This window comes from Eschrichtius robustus, chromosome 16 (assembly GCF_028021215.1).
Source record: "Eschrichtius robustus isolate mEscRob2 chromosome 16, mEscRob2.pri, whole genome shotgun sequence".
Lineage (NCBI taxonomy): Eukaryota > Metazoa > Chordata > Mammalia > Artiodactyla > Eschrichtiidae > Eschrichtius > Eschrichtius robustus.
In genome coordinates, this window is record NC_090839.1 from 72924181 (window position 1) to 72946128 (window position 21948).

General features: G+C 45.0%; 1 protein-coding gene across 2 annotated transcripts in view; it reads left to right on the plus strand.

Annotated features, from left to right (window-relative positions):
* Positions 1 to 21948, plus strand: part of PRKCB (protein kinase C beta) — a 311595-nt gene that overhangs the window by 225958 nt on the left and 63689 nt on the right. For both annotated transcript variants that reach the window (XM_068566188.1, XM_068566187.1), the window contains exon 9: positions 5256 to 5402. In XM_068566188.1, coding sequence (XP_068422289.1) covers positions 5256 to 5402 — 147 coding nt within the window. The remainder of the gene's footprint in view (positions 1 to 5255; positions 5403 to 21948) is intronic.

The following is a 21948-nucleotide window of genomic DNA, read 5'->3' on the forward strand; positions in this document are numbered from 1 at the left end:
CATGAACAGAGCATTTGTCTGGGCCAGTTATTGGCTTGAAGGAAAGGACTGTTTTATCTGCGTGCAACAAAATGTGTCCTTTATTTCCCGCAAGAGCCTGCAAACGCTTGTTTATGCCTGAGTCGTAATTGCTCCACACCATAGTTTGTTGATTAAAAAAATGTTTCCAAGAGACCGAAAATTGTTCTCAGACACATAGAGGAATTTCAGTTGACCTTGGACGTGAGAAATGTAATCCCTGTGCAATAACCAATTAGCACCCAGAATGACTCAGAAATTACTTTCAAGCCTCTTATCTGGAGAAATTCTGAGTGACGGTAAAATCGAGCTGCAGAAATTGGGGTAATAGAATTTCACGGTAGGGTGAGCTTGGTGAAGTTACCACACGTGGTATGCTTCAGAACACTGGAGGAGGCTCTGTTTGGGGACTTTTGTCTGGCTGTGGCCTTGCCGATGGGCCAGGGAAGGGAAGACTCCATTTTGCATGGTTCAGAATGGGTCTTCTGACAGGCGTAGAATTTTTTAATTTAATAAAATGCTTACTATGTGCCATTTATTGTTTTAAGTGCTTTAGAAATATTAAGTCATTTAATTCAGTCCTTACAACCACCATGACTGGTCGGTACCTTTATCATCCCCCTTTATCTTTTACAGATGAGGAAACTGGGGCCCAGAGAGGTTAAGCAACTTTCTAATATCCCTCAGCTGGTCATTGTCTAACTCTGAGTTTCCCCAGAAACAGACTATAAGGATTCAAGTGCAGGTGGTTTCTTCGGGAGGTGACCCCCAAAAGCATCTAGAGTAGTGGGAAAGTGAGGCAGGGCAAGGAAGGAAGCTGGAAAAGTATGTGTTATCAGCAAGTTACCACTGTGGGCAGCTGGGGTTTAATCCTGCCGGGGATTAACCGGGCCGCAGGGTTTCCAGTCAAGGGGCAGGCAGCTCAAGTATTATCCACCAGCTCCCCTTCCATCACTGGCTGAAGGCTGCTTCCAGGGGTATTAACTTGCCAGCACTTTCAGCTTGGCCTGCTTGTGGGCTGTGCTTGCTCCTGCAGCCAGGAAAAGAGCCTGCAGGCAGAGTCACAGGTGTAAGCGGCAAGCAGCCCCAGGTATAGAGAGGAGAGGGCCGAGGGGTCTTGGCTGGATACCTGGAGCCACATGTGTACAGTGTAGCCTATTCTGTTCAGGTGGTTCGAGAGCCAGCCTGCCTGGATTGGAATCCCAGCTCTGTCCCTTCCTTGCTGGGTGCTGAAGGCAGGTTACTTTATTTCTCCGAGCTTTTGATTCCCCACCTGTATGTATCGTGGCACCTCTGACCTCCTACGGTTATGTGACGAGTGAGTGAGATAGCATTTAAACCAGTGTCTGGCATGTCATATCATTCAGGTGTCAGGTGGTTGTTATCCTTAGCAGCCCTCTCCCTGCCTCACCACCCCCCCCGGAATAAATCAAGCTCAGGACCTGCTCCTTCTGGTCTTTGGAAGGGTTGCTTGGGGGTTGGGGAGCATCTACGTGGACCGCTAGCCTACAGAGGTGTCTACCGCCACTGCTGGGTACGGGAGTGCCGTTGGAGCTCCTTGTAGGGGTGGAGGTTAGTTTAAGCCAAGAAAGGCATTCCTCATCTGAGATGGGGCCCTGGAGCCAGGCAGCCGGGGCGCCTTCACTCTCCCGTAGCACAGTCTGGAAAGAGGCAGGGCTCTTTGCTCAGAAGCGCATCTCTTTGCTTTAACTTTGAGCACCAAGTCCTAGGGCTCTAAATTACAGACATGAAAAGGCAACCATTAGTGTATTCCTGTTTCTGAAGCCGTATCCAACCCAGCAAGATAGAGGATCATTTAAATTTGGGCCTCAGTTTAAAAATGTTTGCTCTTTGATGGAGGACCTGCTAGGCACGAGGCCGCTGGGAGACATGGGACGTTCAGAGGAACACAGGACAGGGTTCTTGTCCCAAATGTTTTTAGAACTGGGCAGGTAACAAGAAGGGGGAAAAGCTTAGTGTGAGACAGCAGGGTGTGGTGGTGATGACGGTCAACTGGAGACCTCATGTCCCATCTAAATGCCCCATTCTTATGGATGGGGCCCAGTTTTGCCAGATCTGCTTCTTTAGAAGAAGCTGGGATTCGGGTTTTTGTAAGACATCTCCTGATTTTTAACAGATCTCAACTAATTTAAATATTAGTGCAGACCAGACCGGTAAGGCTATTAGACTTCTGATCTAGCATCTAGAGGCTGAGATAACATTCTGTCCTAGTCACTTCAGACTCTTATAACAAAAATACTATAGACTGGGTGGCTTAAACAACATTTATTTCTCACAGTTCTGGAGGCTGGAAAGTCTAGGATCAAGGTGCCAGCAGAATCGTTGTCTGGTGAGGGCCTGCTTCCTGCTTCATGGACCTCTTTTTGTTTTGGCCACACCTAGAGCATGTGGGATCTTAGTTCCCTGACCAAGGATAGATGCCCCCTGCAGTGGAAGCTCTGAGTCCTAACCACTGGACCACCAGGGAAGTCCCCATGGCCCTCTTCTTACTATGTCCTCACATGGCAGAAGGGGCAAGGGGACTCTTCTGGGGGCTCTTCTATAGGGGCACTAATCCCACCCATGAGGACTCCACCCTCGTGACCTAATCCCTTCCACAGGCCCCACCTCCTAATACCATCACCTTTGAGGGTTAGGATGTCAACATATGAACTTTCAGGAGACACAAACATTCTCGGTCTATAGCGTGTAACTGTGAGAAGAGTCACACAAGCAAATTGAGATGGAGCGTGGAATTCAGAGGAGAGAAGGTTGCTTGAAGGACTGAGGAATCAAGCTGTTGGACACTTGCTGCTCTTTGAAGAACAGGAAAAAAATTTTCCTCTAAGCAGTCAGATGGAGAAATAGGGAAGTGTGTGCACCTCACTCGTGCTCCACTGGCAGGGGGTGCTGGGATCTGCAGGTGGATGGAAGCAAACCTCAGGGCTGGAACGGAGACTGGGGACCAGGGACAGTCAGGACGTGGATCTTCACAGGCTGGAGATTGGAGTGTGTGAATTGGGTGGGTCCTGAGTTGGGACTCAGAGAAGGTGGGAGACATCATAATAAAGCACGGGGATGGTGGGAGGGAGGGAGAGATATGTTTGGATTGGGATAGCCTGGGAAAATCTCTGGGGGCTGGAGGGTGAGAATTTGGGATGATGGGAGGACGTGGCCCTGAAAAAGCAATGCAACTTCTGTTCAAGGCTCTTTTCTTGTTTGCAATTTCCCTAATGATCTGGTTTTAACTGCCTCCTCTATGCTTTAACCCCCAAATCTGTCTCCAGTTTTGGGGTTTTTTTTTTTACGATTTTTTTTTGGGCTGCGTCGGGTCTTTGTTGTTGCGTGCAGGCTTTCTCTAGTTGCGGCGAGCGTGGGCTACTCTTTTTTGCGGTGCGCGGACTTCTCATTGTGGTTGCTTCTCTTCTTGCAGAGCATAGGCTCTAGGCGTGTGGGCTTCAGTAGTTGCAGCACGCGGGTTCAGTAGTTGCGGCACATGGGCTCTAGGGTATGTGGGCTTCAGTAGTTTGGCTTGTAGGCTCTAGAGCGCAGGCTCAGTAGTTGTGGTGCACGGGCTTCGGTGCTCCGCGACATGTGGGATCTTCCCGGACCAGGGCTCAAACCCCTGTCTCCTGCATTGGCAGGCAGATTCTCAACCACTGTGCCACCAGAGAAGTCCCTGTCTCCAGTTCTTATGTCCTTTCTTAACCCAAAAACCACATAATACAACTGCTTACTGGGTATTTATTTACACTTGATCGTCCCAGAGACACTTAAATCTCAACATATCTTTACTACAAGATAACTGGACCAAGAATGCTCACAGCAGCCTTGTTAGCAGCCAAAAAGTGGAGACAACACAAATGCCCATAACAGAAGAATGACTAAACGTAAGCAGTGAATGCTACTCAGCAGTACAAAGAACAAATCACTGATTCAAGCAACAACACGAGTGAATTTCAAGGCCATTAGGATGAGCGAAAGAAGCCAGATGCTGAAAACTACATACCCTATAGAGGAAAACTTGACACTCTCACAATACTTCCGACACCAAGTGTGTGGGTTTTCCACACCAAGAAGTTCTCCAGTTCTCTGTGGGCACCAACTAGGTGTTCTACAATTTAATTCAGTTTTGGCGCTAGCTCCCTGGAGTTAGTGCAGACCCCATAGGTTAAGGGCTCAGTCCTACAAGACATCCCCCACTTTAGACTCCAATCACAAATATTCTGGCCTCCTATTCTCCCCTGCTTTCACAGCATTTGCTGCCATTCTGAGTCATCATTCTGCTGCTCACAGCAGCAGGCCCCTACCCCGCTGCACTGAGGACAGACATGGGCCTCATCCATCCATTTATCCAACAAAATATTTAACTGGAAAGTATGCTAGTTGTCAGGGAAATTGCGGAGAATGAGACATATTCCCTGCCCTGGCAGGTTTCCAGTCTGTTGGGGAAAACAAGTGAACAGACAGTTATCATGCAGTGTAAATGGGAAGTGAGGTGGATGAAGGGAGCAGATAGGCACAGCCCATCCAGACAGAGAGAATCAAGGAAGGCTTCCCCAAGGAAGTGAAAACGTGGAGCAGGAGGTAACTAGGTTGGCGAAGGGGAGAGAACAGTCATCCACACAGGAGCAACAGTAGGTGCAAAGGCCCTGGAGTGGGAGGGAACTGGGACTCAAAGATGGGAAAGGAGGAAGAAGCTGTGTTTCAGGGAAGAAGGAGCCGAGAAGAGGTTGAAGAGGTTGGAGAAGCAGGTAGAGCCTGATCATACTGGGCCATCTGGGCCAGTGAAAGCACCGAAGTCTTTATCCTAAAAATGATGGGTCACTACCAAAGCATTTGAAGCAGGCGGTGACTTGGTTGAGTATGAAGAAGTGGAAGATCACTGTGACTACATGTAAAGCCCAGTGTGGAGGGAACCAAGGTGGGTTGTCCAGGTGAGAGATGATGACAGGTGGTATTGGTGCAGATGGAAAGAAGAAGGAATTCTAGAGACAGCTGGGAGGAAGCAGTGACTGTTCCTGGTGGTGGATGAGACACGAGGGATGAAAGAGAAATGAGGTGCCAAGGCTGGCCTCCACATTTTGGGTTTGCACTGTGGAAGCTGGGCCATGCTTTTCACCAGGCTGGGGGCATGAGCTGCAGGAACCACAGCTTGCAGCCTATATGTGAGTTTGAGCATGTACAAGGGCATTCTCAAAACTCTGATGATGTTTTCTGTGTGCTTCTCCCTCCAGAGGGCCAAGATCAATCAGGGGACCAAGGCTCCTGAAGAAAAGACGACTAACACCATATCCAAATTTGACAACAACGGGAACAGGGACCGGATGAAACTGACTGATTTTCACTTCCTGATGGTGCTTGGAAAAGGCAGCTTTGGCAAGGTACAGTATGGCTGGGTGGTGGCACCTGCTCCAGAAGGAACAGCTAACAAGGCAGGCACATTTGCTGTTCATATGGGGCTTACATTCCAGTGAGGGAAAGAGTGAAAAGTAAATAGAGCTACACTTCAGTTGGTAACGAATACTGTGAAGGAAATGAATGGAGTGCTGTGTCACAGACAGATCAAGAAGGGACCCACTCAGATTGAGGAAGTGACGTAGAAACTGAGACCTGAAGGATGAGAATGAACCAGCCATACATTCAAAGAGCTAGGAAGGAATGTTCGCAACGGAGAGAACGGCAAGTGCAAAGGCCCTGAGGTAGGCAAGAGCTGGGCACATTCTAGGCACCATCAGAAGGTGCTGGGGCCAAAATGTCATGAGCAGGGGGAGGTTGCAGGATGTGAGGTTGCAGAGGTGGGAGGGGCCTGATCATGCAAAGCCTTAGAAGCTGTGATGAGAAGTTTGGATTTTATTCACAGTGCAGGGGGGAACCACTGAAAGTCTGAAGCAGAGAAGTGACGTGATCAGATTTGGTTTTGGAAAAGATTACTCTTGCAGCTGAGAATGGAGGTGGTTCTTTTCGAACAGCAGCACAGTTGAAGGATGACCCTGGGACTCGTAGAGTGATTCTGGATGCTATTATAGGTACTAGGAGATGCTGTTTCACTGAAGTTGAGATTGTGTTATAAGTATTCCTGACTTGTTTAGTGTTGTGAGTCTTTTAATCCCTGTGTGTGCCACCAGTATGTCTCATATCAATCTCAGACCATGAACTCAGGTGTGCAAAAATATCAAATTTCCTTCCCCATCTCTGTAGCTTAAGTCAAAAATCTGGTAGTTATCCTTGACTTCTCTTTGTCCTCCCCTTACCCCAGCCATGCATAATCCATTAGTTAGTCTGGACAGGTCCTCCTCCAAAGCATATCATGAATTTACTGAGTTCTCTCCATCTTCACTAATGCAGCCCTAATCTATGCCATACAATACCGTCTGGACCACTGCAGACATTCCTAACTGGTTTCCCTGCTTCCACTCTTGTGACCTATAATTAATATACTTCTATGCAGCAGCCATAGTTATTTTTAAAAACTTACATTAGGTCAAATCACTCCCATGCTAAAACCCTCCAATGAATTCACAAATAGAATAAATTCTATACTGTGTCCTTGGCTTACATCACTCTTTAAATTCTGATCAATTTAAATTATTCTCTGTTTGATACCTTCTTTTCCTTTCCTTCTCCCCATCACCCATTGTGCTTGGGCCACATGAGGTTCTTTGAGACATACAGAGCTCCTTCCTCTCTTAGAGCTTTTGTGATGCTGTTCCCTTTATTCTTTGCAGAGCTGGCTCTTTCTTGTAATTCCCATCTCTACTTAGATATCACCTCTTCTGAGAAGTCTTCCCTAACTACCACTCAAAGAGCCACTCATTCATTCTCCATTATATTTAACTCTCTCCTAGCACCCATCGCCAGATGATACTTCTCTTGCTTGCTTGTTGGTTTGTCTCCTTGTTCTAAGACCTGAGCTCCACAAGAGCCAGGAGCTCTGTCATGTTCACCGCTGTACTTCCAGTGTCTGTGGATTGAATTCATTCAGGGTCTAGACTGAATGCGTGAATTTTCTCTATGGGCCACAAGGTCCATCCGTCTGCTGTGATGGGCTAAGGAATCTGAGGTGGTGGCCCAGAGTTTGAAGAGCCTTGGCAGGGAGTGAGAATAGAGAGTAGGAACACGGAATAAGATTGCTGAGCAGCCTGGACGTCCGAGAAGCTAGAGAATAAGCAGTAGTGATGGTAGAGGTCCATGCCACTGTGCCCTTTTTGCCAGCAGCTCTGAGCAGCCTGGGGGTGGAGATGGGGAAGTAGACGGTGGATTTGAGCTAAGGGTGGTGATTAGCAGGATCAGTGCCCTAGAAGATCACAGTAATAAGGGAGTCAAGGATTCTGGGAAGAGGGGTGCCCACTGCAGATCCAACAGAGCCTGTTCTAGCAGGTCCTCAGTAAAAGTGTACTGAATAAATGAATAAAAATGACATCCACACTGGAAGGAAGTCAAAGCAGAAAGAGGGTTATAACCTTGGTGAGAAAGAAGGAGTCTAGGGGCCTAGGGATGAGAAACAAGTGGGTGAGGCCAAGAGATTTAAAATGCTAGGAAGGGCTTCCCTGGTGGCGCAGTGGTTGAGAATCTGCCTGCCAATGCAGGGGACACGGGTTCGAGCCCTGGTCTGGGAAGATCCCACATGCCGCGGAGCAACTGGGCCCGTGAGCCACGATTACTGAGCCTGCGCGTCTGGAGCCTGTGCTCCGCAACGGGAAGGGCCGCGATAGTGAAAGGCCCGCGCACCGCAATGAAGAGTGGCCCCCGCTTGCCACAACTAGAGAAGGCCCTCGCACAGAAACGAAGACCCAACACAGCAAAAATAAATAAATAAATAAATTTTAAAATGCTAGGAAGACTAGGGACATTTAGATTTCAAAGATGGGGGTGTTTCCATGATGACAAGGAAGAATGAAGCCTAAATGAAGAAGAGGTTCTAATAAGCTGAGGCTGTCGGGGAGTTTTAAAAAATTAAATTATATTTTTAATAAGCAGTGTTTTCACGTGGTTCATAATTAAAATTATATTAAAAGGATAAACACTGAGAAGTCTTGCTCCCACTCAGGTTCACATCCTTCTGTGCCCCCTTGCTGCTACTGCCCTCCGTATACAAACTGATTTGTTAATTTGCATCTTTCCAGTTTCTCTCTGCTAATTTAACAAATATAAATATGCATATTTATTCTTGTCCTTGTTGCCTCAAAAGTTAGCAGACCACACACACATTTCTTCACCTTTTTGATCACTCAACAATACAGATTGGAGAGTTTTTGACTGAGGAATGGAAGTTCTGGAGGGTCTTACAGAAAGGATTGGGGTTGGGGGGGTGGGTAGAGAAGTGGGAGAGTGGGTCTTGGGGAACAGTGAGGGAATGAGAGAGAATAGATGATATGTTTCCATGGAAACTGTTATAATAATTGAGAGTTCTGTTCCAGACTGGGGATGTGGCATCCAATAAATCACAGAGGAAAACAACAGTATGTCATGAAAGCAAACTAGAATAACAAAAACCTCTACCATCCTTTTTTTTTTTTAAATAACACCCTTTACATTTATTTATTTATTTATTTATTTATTTATTTATTTATTTATTTATTTATTCATTTATTCATTTTGGCTGTGTTGGGTCTTCGTTTCTGTGCGAGGGCTTTCTCTAGTTGCAGCGAGTGGGGGCCCCTCTTCATCGCGGTGCACGGGCCTCTCACTATCGCGGCCTCTCTTGTCGCGGAGCGCAGGCTCCAGACGCGCAGGCTCAGTAGTTGTGGCACACGGGCCTAGTTGCTCCGCGGCATGTGGGAATCTTCCCAGACCAGGGCTCGAACCCGTGTCACCTGCATTGGCAGGCAGATTCTCAACCACTGCGCCACCAGGGAAGCCCCTACCATCCTTTAAAACATAGAGTAATCCTTTGCAACTCTTGTTTTGCCAGTCGCAGTTTTAAATTAATGTGGTTTTATATTTGAATGCCTACTTTTACCGTTTTGCAGTCTTGTGGGATATATATACATCAACCCCCTTAAATGGAAGAACACAGCAGCGGTAACTGCTCCCCCCGCCAAAGATGAAAGACATGGACCGCTGGGTCATCTGTTCACACCTCCCCTCCCGCAGGCCCACTGTATCAGATCTGGCCCAGAAAAACATGCTCTTAGAGACAGTAATAATTTGTGGAGCAACTAGGAAGAGACGCAAGCATTTTGCTAAGACCTATGAAAATGAAACAAGGGACAAAGCAAGTGTGAAGGCCATTGAGTTCCAAACGAGTAAACCCTGTTTCAAAAACTTTAAAAAGAAGAAAAGTTGGGAGAGTTTGCTTTCCTGACCGTGTGAAAGCGTTTCCCTGGGAGCGTTATCGCACCAGGGCAGGGCCTCTTGGCATGTCTGGCTTACTTGGAGATAGACGCCCTCTAGAACCTTTGTTGCAGAGCATTTGCATGTATTATTCATTTGTTATTTAATGTTCAGTTTTATAGTTTTATCCTCTCTATTTTTTCTGATTTCTTGAACCTTTGACTTCTGCTTTGCCAACCTTTACACTTTTCAAGAATTTTACCTCTGTGGTTGTCGAGTGATTTCTGCAGTTAAAATTGTGCTCCAGATATATAAATTGGGCAGATATGCACTGTTCAGACTGATTATACAAGTGGAGCTTATAAAGCAAACGCAGCAAGTCTCTGATAAGGTGTATACACAGCACAAATACAACTCTGTACATTACAGACTTGATTCCCCTAATTCTAAAGTGCCATAATAAATACCCATTGACTATTTAATTAATGCTAATATCACTTGCTTTCTGAGACTTCAGATGTGCTTGTGGTAATGATTTGTATGATCCAGATGTTTTTAGAAAATCATGCTGGGAAGTTTGAATGAGGGCTTTCTTATTATTTTCTTATACTCGTGGACGCTTGCCTGTGGAGGATACTGGCCTGCTGGGGTGGGTTGGTGGTGTGGGGAAGGCAGGAACATGTTGTGGTGGACCTAGAGCTAACATAAAGAAGCTCAAATCCAGCAGCACAGAAGAGCTATCATAGGAAAAGATCAGTAATAGAAAAAAATGAAAATAGCCCAAATGTTTATCAGTAGTGTGAAAGTTAAACATACAATGGTGTATCCATGATACCTTCAAAAGGATGAGGTCTTTGTGTGTCTCATATCTCTGTCTGTCTGTCTATCTGTCATCATGGACAGATGTCCATGACATAGTATCAAGTAAAAATGGAAGCAAGTCACAGAACATTAGGATTAGTAATATAAAATACACTGTACATAGAATAATTCTATTTATGTAACATACTCAGAGTCCCTACTCTCATTGAACTTCCCCCCAACATTTTATTAGGAAAAATTTTTAAAATACAGAAAAGTGAAAAGAATTATACAATGAACACCCATAATACCCAATACCTAGATTCTGCAGTCAGCATTTGACTGTATATGCGTGATCACATGTCTCTCCATCTCTTTGTCAACCCATTTTTTAATGCGTTTCAAACCAAGATGCAGATATCGGTACACTTCACCCCTGAACTCTTCAGCATGCATATCATTTAACCAGAATTCAATATTTGTTTTTCATCATTTTAAGGTAATAAAATTTACATACAACAAAATGCACAAGGAAGTGTATCATTCTATGAATTTTGAAAAATGCATACTTAAAAACCCAGTGGGAGTATAAACGTTAATCAAAAAAAAAAATCACACTAACAGGTGTAAAGTACAGCTGTGATGTTTGCCGTGTGCTGGGAGAGACTGCGGGAGAAGGATCGGCCCCGGCCAAAGTCAGGGAAGGCTTCTGGGAGAAGGAGGCTCTTGAGCTTTATCTAAAGGATGAGCTAAGTTAACTGTGCAAAGAGGGGAGGGAGTAAATGGAAATCTCAGAATGTCTCTTCTGGGACTTCCCTGACGGTCCAGCGGTTAAGATTCTGTGCTTCTAATGCAGGGGCCACGGGTTTGATCCCTGGCTGGGGAACTAAGATCCCACATGCAGCGTGGCAAAAAAAAAAAAAAAAAGAGGACGTCTCTTCTTCCTGACCCCACACACCTAACCTCCTTTATTAGTTAGGGTGGATTCAACTGCCATAACAAAAAGACCTCTACATCTATACTTGCTCAGACTCAATAGAAGTTTAATGTTCATTCATGTAACAGTCCAAGATGGGTGTTCCTGACCTCACCCACGCTCTCCATATGGTGATTAAGTGACCCAGGTTCCTTCCATCTTACCATCCCCATCAATCCCTACAGCCTTGTTTTTGTCTATACCCAGAGTGCGGAGGGGGAAAGAGAGTACAGAGGAGGCACAAGCTGCTTCATAAAAGCCTTGGTTTGGAAGTGGCACCCATCACTTCTGCCTACACACTATTACAGAGAATTTAGTCACATGACTCAGTGCAAGGGACGCTGGGAGAACAATTTTGCTGGAAAGATAGTGGTCTCAGCCATACGCCCTACTTTTCAGCTCTGGCTGGAATTCTTCTTGGTGACATGAAAGACCTTCTGACTTTAACCTTTAGAACTCCCAATTTTCATGCCCCACAAACAAAAAACTTTAAGCTTCTCTTCTCGATGACATTTCCTTGTGTTCAAATCACGGAACGTGCCAGGTGTTAGTGCTGCTTTTCCTGAAGCATAGCATAAGCCAGGAATAAATCAAGTAGGAAGAAGTCAGCAGCTTATAAAATTAAAAGGAAAAGTGGCAAGTCTTTAGAAACTGAGTGCCCCGGTATTACATTTATCTCTTCAAAGAGTCCCATTCAGGTCTGCTGCTCTGTATGCATCGAAGATGATCAAAAATAAAAAGCTGAGAGGTGAGAGACAAAACCATTAAGCCTCCTCTTCTGGTGTTTGACTTTCCTAGAATAATGCCCAAGAGGTTGATGATATTAAGTGCCTGAGTGTCACTAAGGAGGCCATTTAGTGTTAGCCAGTGGCCCCTTTCCTATGGCGCCCTAGAGACTCAGCATTTGTGTGCCACTCTCCAAGGTGCTGACACCAACTCCCTTGGCTCAAGATTCAGACTGTACAAAAGGGTTGAGTATAGCCTTGGCCAAGTTTCCCAACTATTACCTATTTATGCACTTGTTTTTATTTTTTTGTTTATTTTTTTAATCACGTACATACCTCCTTTATACTATCTTAAATATTTTCTCTCTTTTTTTTTTTTTTTGGCCATGTTGCGTGGCTTGTGGGATCTTAGTTCCCTGACCAGGGATTGAATCCGGGCCCTCGGCAGTGAGAGCGCAGTCCTAAACTCTGGACTGCCAGGGAATTCCCCTTAAATATTTTTTTTAAATTGATTTAGTTGACTTCCTTTTCTTCTTCTTAGCATTGCCCTAAGTGATAATGTATGTGAAATCACAGGCTTGGTCTAGCAGTCATATATTTATTTTAATATAAGGAGAATCTATTAAAAGAAAAATAATTTTGTCCTTGTATTGCCGATGGTAGAAGTACCACATTTTATGAAAAACTGCCTTCAAGATCTTACACTCACATGACAATTTGGTACTTCAATTACCATTGTATTCCTAAGAACATGAAGTCTTTTGCTACATTTTTTGTGTATATCTGGAAGGTACAGAAAGTCTCTGATCTTCCCTCTCCCCTATATCCTTTCCTTTAGATGAGAAGCATGCTCAACATTTTCTGTATCCTTAAAGGTGTTTTCTGTGATCTTGACTCTCCCTTCTCTGTCCTTTACTCACTGACTATATCCAGAGAATCAAACTGCTCTTTTGAGATTTGCTGCTTACACTTCCTCCCCACTCACCTGTGCCTTATCCTTTTGCCTTGTGACTTCTACTCTCAGCTACTTCTGAATCGCCCGTCTCCCAGGTTATCAGTGATCTCGTAGCCCCTAACTCTCCAGATCTGAGCACAAGCCATGGTGGCTGCTTATGACAACAGAGGGCAGACATGAGGGAAAGGAATTGAGACTAAGATTGGAACCCATACCAGGGAGGAGTATCACTTTTATAATAACTGCCCACTGACAGCATGATTAAGGATTTATTCATTCAACAAATATGTGTTGAGCATTTACTATGTGCCAGGCACTGTTCTAGGTGCAGAGGAAATGGCTGTGAACAAAACAGACAAAAATATCTGCCCTCATGGAACATATATTCTTGTGGTGGCGGTGGTGATGAAGATGGTGATGTCACCTAACATTTTGAGTCCTTACTATATGCCAGGCTTTGTTGTAAGTGCTTTGTATGTTTTGGCTCATGTTTATGCTGTGATGTAGCTACTTATATCCCCATTTTACAGATGAGGAAAGGAGATGCAGGAAGTTGAAATAAGTTGGTAAAGTCACAGAGCTCGTCAGGGGCATTTAATGGACCAGGTTTGGTTTAGATGCATGTGATCTTAGGCTCTTGATTGCCTTGATACTTAACACTTGCATTTCTAGTCTCAACAGTGGTCACCTTGCCATGTCACAAACATATTCTAGAAGGTTAACCGTTTTCCCCTCTTATTTTCTCATTTCCCCCTCTCTGCTCTTTGCCTGTAAGTGTAAGCAGAGTTTGCATGCCTTGTTTTCATTCTGAGCCTTTGCCATTAGACAAATGCCATGTGCATCGTGATGGAAGGCTCCAGATTTTCTGTTCTCCGTCCTCACTCTGTGTTTGTCAATTACCTGTGCATGTGCAAACACCCGTCGGAACTGTGAGCCATCAACAGGGATTCCTGGGAGGGCTCCTGAGAATGGGCTACTCTCTTCTAGAGCCTGCCCTCCTCACCTCCTCTACAGGCTTCAGCTCGTGGGGTCCTCCAAGTCTTGGTGGCGTCTCTAGTGTGTGTGGTTCCTCAGGTGGTTCCCTTTCCACCGTCAGCCTCCATTTCTTCTAACCCTCACCAGCTCTATCTCCCATCCCCACCCTCTACAATTCCACTTGCCCATCTCCATTGCCTCCAACTTTTGAGCTCATACTAATTGCCAGGGATCATGCTATGGATTTATATGCATCACACATCATATTATTTCTTACCACAGTCATGCAAGGTAGTTACTGATATTAACCCTATTACACCTATTTGGAAATTATAAGTCAGAGAGATTGAGTGACCTCCCCAAGACTACACAGCTGGGAGTAGGCAGGACCAGGACTTGAAATCAGGTGTTGTGATTCTAGTTGCCTCTTTCCATCTCTAATAGCACTCTTCTCTACTTCTGGGTCCACTCATCTCCACCAAACTGCTAGTCTTTTCTTTTTTGAAACAGTTTCAAAACTGCTATGGAGACTTTTGTGGGTTCTTCCTTACACCATGAAAAAAAGTTAAAAACTGTATCTTATGACTGCTTTGGTATAAGGACAAATGTATTAATATTGCATGTTAAAGCATTTTCTTCAGCCTAAAAGTTCATTTTTTTTTTCTTGTGATTCTAAAAGAAATTAAAACACTTTCATGAGCCCCTGCAGAGATCGTGGTCCCCAGTGTGCTTGAAGCTGGCCCTGGTTACTAACACTAGCTCCCCAACAGCACAACCTCCAAGCTGTCTCCCCAAAAGCCACTGGGGTACTTAACTAGTGTGTGCTTTGAGTTTGGGCACAAGAGAACAATCCAGAGCTCCAAGCCCCAGACTCCAGTGTCTTCTGCTGGATCCAAGTGCAGCACTGAATTACCACAGGAAGAAATTGCTTGAGGAGATAAAAAGGCAGTTCAATTTCTACCAGTAACAAAGGCCTTTTCTAAAGTCTCAGAGCTCCCGTTGTGGGAGTCTATCCTAATTTTAATCTCATTAGTAGTGTGGATTCACATGCACACATATACGTCCATACATTAGAGGTGGTTATATAATCCTACAGGCAAAAGCTCTTCCCTTTACTTCAACCTGCTTTGCTATCTTCCTGCACCATATGGTGAGTCCTTTATCATATGGTTCACAGATAGCTCAAAGTCTTTGCTACCTGTTCCCTTAATCCTCTTCCAGAGAACCTTTTGACATTTGCTGTCTGATCTTGGATTCCTGCCTTCTCTTTGGCTCTCTCCCAATTATGGCACCTTCCTCCCAGCCCCCAGTCTTTCGTATGCAATTCTGACTGCCGTGGTTTTTTTGCCAACTCATTTTCCCCAGTCATGGTGAGGCCCTTCCACTTTCTGAATTCGTCCAGGTCTCTCATCAATGAAGTGACTTACTGCTTCTCTGTAGCCCCTACATTCACCCCTCAGAGGATAGTAAATTACAGAACAAAAAAGCATAAGGGTCTATTTTCCCAATAAAATTAATTACATCAAGGAAAGTGAAACGTCTGGAATTCAAGTTTTCTTGTCAAGCCACAGGGAGTAAAGGGGGATTTATTGGACAGACATGGCATGTCCCTGTGTATCTCCCAACATCCAAAGGCAGGAAGCGCAGCTGGGACCAGAAAGCTTCCAGGAGCCCAGCATTCATCGTCTCCATCCCGGGGACCCCAATCTGTCACCCTGGCTTCTTGCTGACGTCTCTCACTGTGATGTGCATCAATGTTACCTCCTTCAGCCTTACGTCACGTCTCAATTCTCGATGTCTAATCCCCAAATCTAGAAGAGTCTAGAATTTAAAACCCCAGGAAAGAAACTGATGGGCCAGTATGGCTCAGTGATCATGTGATCCAATTAGCTGTGGCCAAAGGGACAGGTCACTTTTCCAGCCATCTGTCAGGAAGGACAACAGGAATAGACTCTCTGAAAAGCAAATGTGATATGGGCAGTTCCTCGAAGAGAAGGAAGAAAATACCGGTCTGTCTGGCACACAGGCCAGTGTTTCCTTTAAGTCTGTATAGTCTTCAAAACGTTACCTGGCTCTGTGGGAAAAATAATACAAAGTTAAATCTAGTCCTCTTACTGGAAGGGCCAGATAGAGCCTATTAACAGGGAAACTCTGTGTCGGGCGATAATTCACGGCCTCTGGTCCAATTATTGTGCTGTCATAGTTCATCCTCCACACATCCATATCAACTGCATCTTTATGTGCTATTTCAGAAATTCTAGTCCTGTTAAGATATTGAATCCCTGTTTACTAACAACCTTACCCATAATCATTTCTACAACAAACATGATAGCAGAGACCTATAGATTTTAATCATCCAACACCCATGGTAAATATTTTGAATGTACACTTACGGATGGTTAATATAATTAAACGTGCCATAGTTTGTTTCAATCCTTCCCCGCCCGTCAGCTCTGTTTCATATTATGTATTGACCTCATTGAAAATCACTGCAGAGATTGATAATGTATTTTGAGTGCTGAGAACCCGTCTAAGTGTTTTATATGCACTGCTTGTTTAATCTTCACAGCGATCTTATGGGTTGGGTGCTGTCATTATCCCCATTTTACATGAGGAAATGGAGGCTCAGAGTTGAGAGACTTCCAGATTCATGCAGTGGTGGATGCAGGTCCAAACCCAGAGAGCCTGGCTCCCGAACACATGACCACTGTGCCACCCAGCCTCAAAATGCTCCACTCCTGCCTTGGAGAAAACCCATTCTCCATTAGTCTGTGACCCCAATCATAAAGGGAGGCTTGTGTGCACAGAGCAGATCAGATTATAGGGAAACAGGCTTCCTTTGTGCGCCTAATAGTTGAAATGAATGACAGACCCTTAAGGGTTTCATTGCGTTTTCTTTTGGTAAAAGCCATCTATTATTGGTTTGTTTTCCCGGGAACTGTTTAAAAAAGAGTCAAATTAAATTTGCTTTTATTTTAACCATCTAGCTTTGTCAAATATAACATGTGATTCAAAGAAAATTGACTAAGCAAACCTACAGGACACCAGCATTGATTTGAGCTCAAGAGAACACTTCAATAACTCGAGTGGATATCTATCAATTCCACCATATCAATTCTATGATATCAATAATTAGAAGTGATACAACCCAGAGTTTTGAAATAATAGTTCTTTTGCATTTCTTATTACAACCCAATCAAACAATTAAACACTTATTAAATCCAGCTAAGCCCCTTCATTTAAAACTCAGGGCTCCTCGTTTCAAGTTTAAACCTTCTTATTCCCTCTCCTCCCTCTTTCCAGCAGTGACTGTGAGTCATTCCTTCCATGGGTGTAGTGACATTTGCTTAACAATAGCAAGTCCACATGAGCCAGAGATGACTCGGCTGAAAGTACCTCCACTCTAAACTTCCGTTTCACACTTCCATTGGCTTTCTCTGCTAGTGGGCAAAAATTCAACTTGATTAAATCTAATGTGTGACATGGCATCATTTTAAGAGGCTTAAATCTTAATAACACGTGTCACCCTGACCTCTGATCTGAAAACTCAATTTATCTACCACTCAGTTCCATGCCTCCCCCATTATCAACATCCCCACTAGAGTGGTACATTCATTACAGTCAATAAGCCTACACTGACACATCATTATCACCCGAAGAATGCAATTCACATTAGGGTTCATTCTTGGTGGTGTACGTTCTACGGGTTTGGACAGATGTATAATGACATGCATCAGCCATTATAGTAACATACAGAGTAGTTTCACTGCCCTAAAAATCCTCTGCACTCTGCCTATTCATCCCTCCCACCCCCTACCCCCTAGCAACCACTGATCTTTTTACTGTCTCCATGGTTTTGCCTTTTCCAGAATGTCATATAGTTGGAATCATACAGTAGGTAACCATATAAAGAGATTTTATTTTAAATATGGAAAACCTTACATAATAAATCATGAAATAACCCAGTTGATCTGCACGCTATCACTGCTCTTATTTTTGTCTCACCAACTTGAAGATTGTATCCACAAAGTGATTCAGTCCTACCCAGATCCACACTATTTTTTTTTAAATTAATTAATTTATTTATTTATTTTTGGCTGTGTTGGGTCTTCGTTTCTGTGCGAGGGCTTTCTCCAGTTGCGGCGAGCGGGGGCCACTCTTCATCGCGGTGCGCGGGCCTCTCACTGTCGCGGCCTCTCCCGTTGCAGAGCACAGGCTCCAGACGCGCAGGCTCAGTAGTTGTGGCTCACGGGCCTAGCTGCTCCGCGGCAGGTGGGATCTTCCCGGACCGGGGCACGAACCCGTGTCCCCTGCATTGGCAGGCGGATTCTTAACCACTGCGCCACCAGGGAAGCCCCTGATCCACACTATTAACTCCCAATTAGCATCTTTTCCCCACTATACCACTTTTCAGTTTTTCCTGAAGTACTTCCTCTATTTGCAAGTCCACCCAGTTGCTCCTCCCAAGCAAGCTATTAGAAGCCAGGAACCATTCCTAGACTGCTAACTTCCAGTTTGCTGCTAGAGGCGAATGCATTTGATTCCCCCAAACCGCATGATTTCATATTCGATTAGTGTGTCCACCATCAAATATAAAATTTAAACACACGTATGTGTGGATACATACGCTTAGAAAATCTGACCCAAAGTTTGAACAGTAACAATACACTTTGGGGGATTAAAATTAGGGCCTTAAGATAACCTAGAACATGTTAGGACATCTTCATGTCTGGTGAAAGTTGAAAGTTAGGAGAACCTCAAAAGGTAAAGAATTCATCAACTCTGATGAACGTAGTATATTGAGTTCTGTCTATATATTAAGCTCTTATGACACGTATCATTGAAGCATCATCATGGCCCTATGAATCGGTGGACTCTTGTCTATATTTATCCCCACATCTACTTACAAGGTCTCCTGGTAGGAATGGCTCTGCCCCTCATTCCAGGCCTCTGGTTATCAGGGCTTGGGTGGCTTAAGCCATCTCTTCATCCCTGGCTCAGTCTGAAGGAGGTCTTTGCTGGAGAAGATGAGTCTGTCAAGGCCTGGAATCCAGGGTACATTGTCGCTTCCCCATTCAGAATTTCAGAAGATGACAGATGGTCTGCTGATTCCTCAGGGAAGTCCCGTCTGGACTGAGCATGTAGCTCCCTGCAGGAGAGTCCCCTTAGCCTCTCCCGGAGGGCTCGTGCCAGCCCCACCTCTAAACACAGACGGTACGACCTTGCCTTTCATTCTGGGCTTCGCATAAGGATCTCCTGGGAAATAGATTTTGCAGAAATGTTGGTCTATTGCTCTAGTTCACTTTCTGCCGCCTGGAGACTGTGGGAAAGAACCACTGTACCCACCATTCCTCTTATTCTCTGTATTTATTCTTTCACTTTAACAATATGGCTTTCTCTGTGCCAGGCTCTGAGCTTTACCTACGTTATGTCACTTACCCTGACAACAGCTTGCTGAGGGAGGAACTGTCATTATGCCCCTTTTACCTATGAGGGAACTGAGACTCAGAGAGGCTGAGTAACTTACCCAAGATCACACAGCAAGCACATGATAGAGTTAAACTTTGAACTCGTGGTTCCAGAGATGAACTTGTACCTACTGTGATTTTACAGTTCTAATTAGATATGAACTCCCAGCTTATCAGATTCTGTCAAGGTCAAAATCGCATTCTTATGTCAAACAGCTTGTCAGGATACCTGCCGTGTTGTAAAGAGACGAGGTTGTGGACGATCACCTTCATTTAGTAACCTGGCCGCACCCAAGTCTCTCTCAAAATCCTACTCCCGCATGGGCAGACGCCCTTGGAAGAGCAGTGGCCAGTGTGTGCCCAGCGCTCCAGCCCCTGATTACAATACCATCCTGATGGCCTCTTGCCAGCTCACCACCTCGTCCTCTCCCAGGGCAGGCCACACAGGAAGGTCCCAGATATTTAGAAGGTTCCGATTTAATTGGTCTGGAGTGTGGCCCAAGCATCAGCCTGTAAAAGCTCCGCAGGGAATTCTCATGTGCAGCCTGGAGAAACAGGAGCTCAGTACGAGCAGAGGCGAGGCAAACCCAAGGAAAGGGGGGGGCAGGGGAGGAGACCGGATTTGCCTTAAGACTTAGAACTGAGCTGATGTAAAGTACTCTCTGCTCTGCCGGTCTTTGGAGGAGCTGTGTGGAGCCCCAGCAGGAGACAGTCCTAGAGGGCAGGGGACCCTCAAAGAGACAGAACCCTAAAATTGAGGAGGGTACGCACCCCACCTTGTCCACAAGCCAGCTCCCTAGTGTGGCGGGTGTGGGAGAGGCAGGGGGAAGGGCTCGTGGTCTCCCTGGAGGCCTGCCCTGTACACACCCGGCTTGGCTTGCTTCTCCATCCCTCTCCCGTGCACCCTCAGCCCCCTGCACCTTCCCGATCCTCTCCTCTCAAATTAGTGTTCGGGGACACTATGAGCCCCAAATGTGTCTCTCTCTGTCTCTATTTTAGATGCACCATCTGAGTTCATCAAGCTAGCATCTTTTCCAGACCCCCGTGCGTTAGTCAAGCTTGCAGGCTCCGGCAGTGCTAGATGGTATGGTCTCTCCTCCTCCTCTCTGACCCTGTCATAGGGATGGTATTAAGAACATTGTCCACAGTGGCGCTGCATGTTCAGGATCCACATGAGACATTTCCTTTAGACCTAAGTTCTAGGGAAAGCTTATTTTTCTCCTCAAAAAGTGATTTTCCCTATAGAAAATATGAACTTTTTTATCACGTATCTCTGGTTGCTTTGGCCTCTAGGAAGCTGATAGTACAACACACACAAGCACACTATATAATATATGCATATACATACACACTATATGCTGTATAATCATTTTTAACCAGATTTATCAAGGTATAATTTACATATTATAAAATCTACTTGTTTAATATTATATAACGTTGAATGCTACCTCAAATTCATTGTGAGTTATAGGTTGGATTTAACCATAGATAAATTAAACAATGCTGAGGACCAAGTAACTAAAGATCTTTAGTGACCTAGATCTAGGGATTTTTTTTTTTTAAACTACTTCCCCCTCACTCAGATATTTTCATTCATTTATTCAAGAAATATTTATTGAGTGTCTAGATGTTGGGGATACGACAGCAAACCAGTCAAACAAAACAGCTGTTCTCCTGGAACTAACATTCTAGGGAGGGAGGAAAAGAAACAAATGGCAATTAATAGAATGCCAGGTGTGGGAAGAAAGACAAAGTAGTGGAAAGGGATGGGAAGTGACAAAGGGGCTGCAACTTTAGAGAAGGTGGTCAGGGAGGATCTCTGTAAGGAAGCCACACTGAACGAGGTGAGGGAGCAAACTCTTGGGTGTATCTGGGGGAAGGGTCCTGCAGACAGGACAGAGCATACGTGGAGGTTGGGAGCAGGTAGAGTGAAAACAATTATCTAGGAGGCAATTGCAGGAGACCAGGGTGGGGATCGTGGCAGCTTAGATCAGAAAGGAGTATGGCATGTATTTTGAATGCAGAGCTAACAAAACTTGTTGATGCACTGGATGAGAGATGTAAGAGAGACGAATTGAGGGAGGCTCGGTTTGGCTTTGGACTTGCGGCAGGTGTCTGTTGAAGTTGGGGGAGTGGGGAGCGGGACCTTGGTCCCTAACTACCTCTGCGCTCTCCCATTAGTAAGCACATGGACACACAGGTCCCTCAGGGCAAATCTCCTTAGCCAGTTGAGAGCTGGAAGTTGATGCTGTGTACAGGGATCACAAGTGGTCCCCTTGGTCCTTCTCTGAAAAGATGAAGCTGATGATAACCACTGTAGTGGATAGAATTGTCTCCCCTCAATATGTATTTTCAAGTTCTAACTACTGATACTGTGAATTCGACCATATTTGGGCATAGGGTCTTTGCAGATGTCATCAAGTTCAGAGTTCAGACTGGATTGGGGTGGGCCCCAATCCAATGACTGGTCTCCTTATAAGAAGAGGAAATTGGGGCAGAGACACAGGGAAGAACGCCGTGTGAAGACAGAGGCAGAGATTGGAATGATGTGTCCATAAACCAACGATTGCTGGCAACCACGTAAGCTGGGAGAGAGGCATGGAATAGATTCTCTCTCAGAGCCTCTAGAAGGAACCAACTCTGCCAACACCTTGATTTAGGACTTCTGGTCTCCTTAACTGTGAGAGAATAGATTTCTGTTGTTTTACGCCACACAGTTTCTGGTTCTTTGTTATTATAACTAGTACAAGTCCC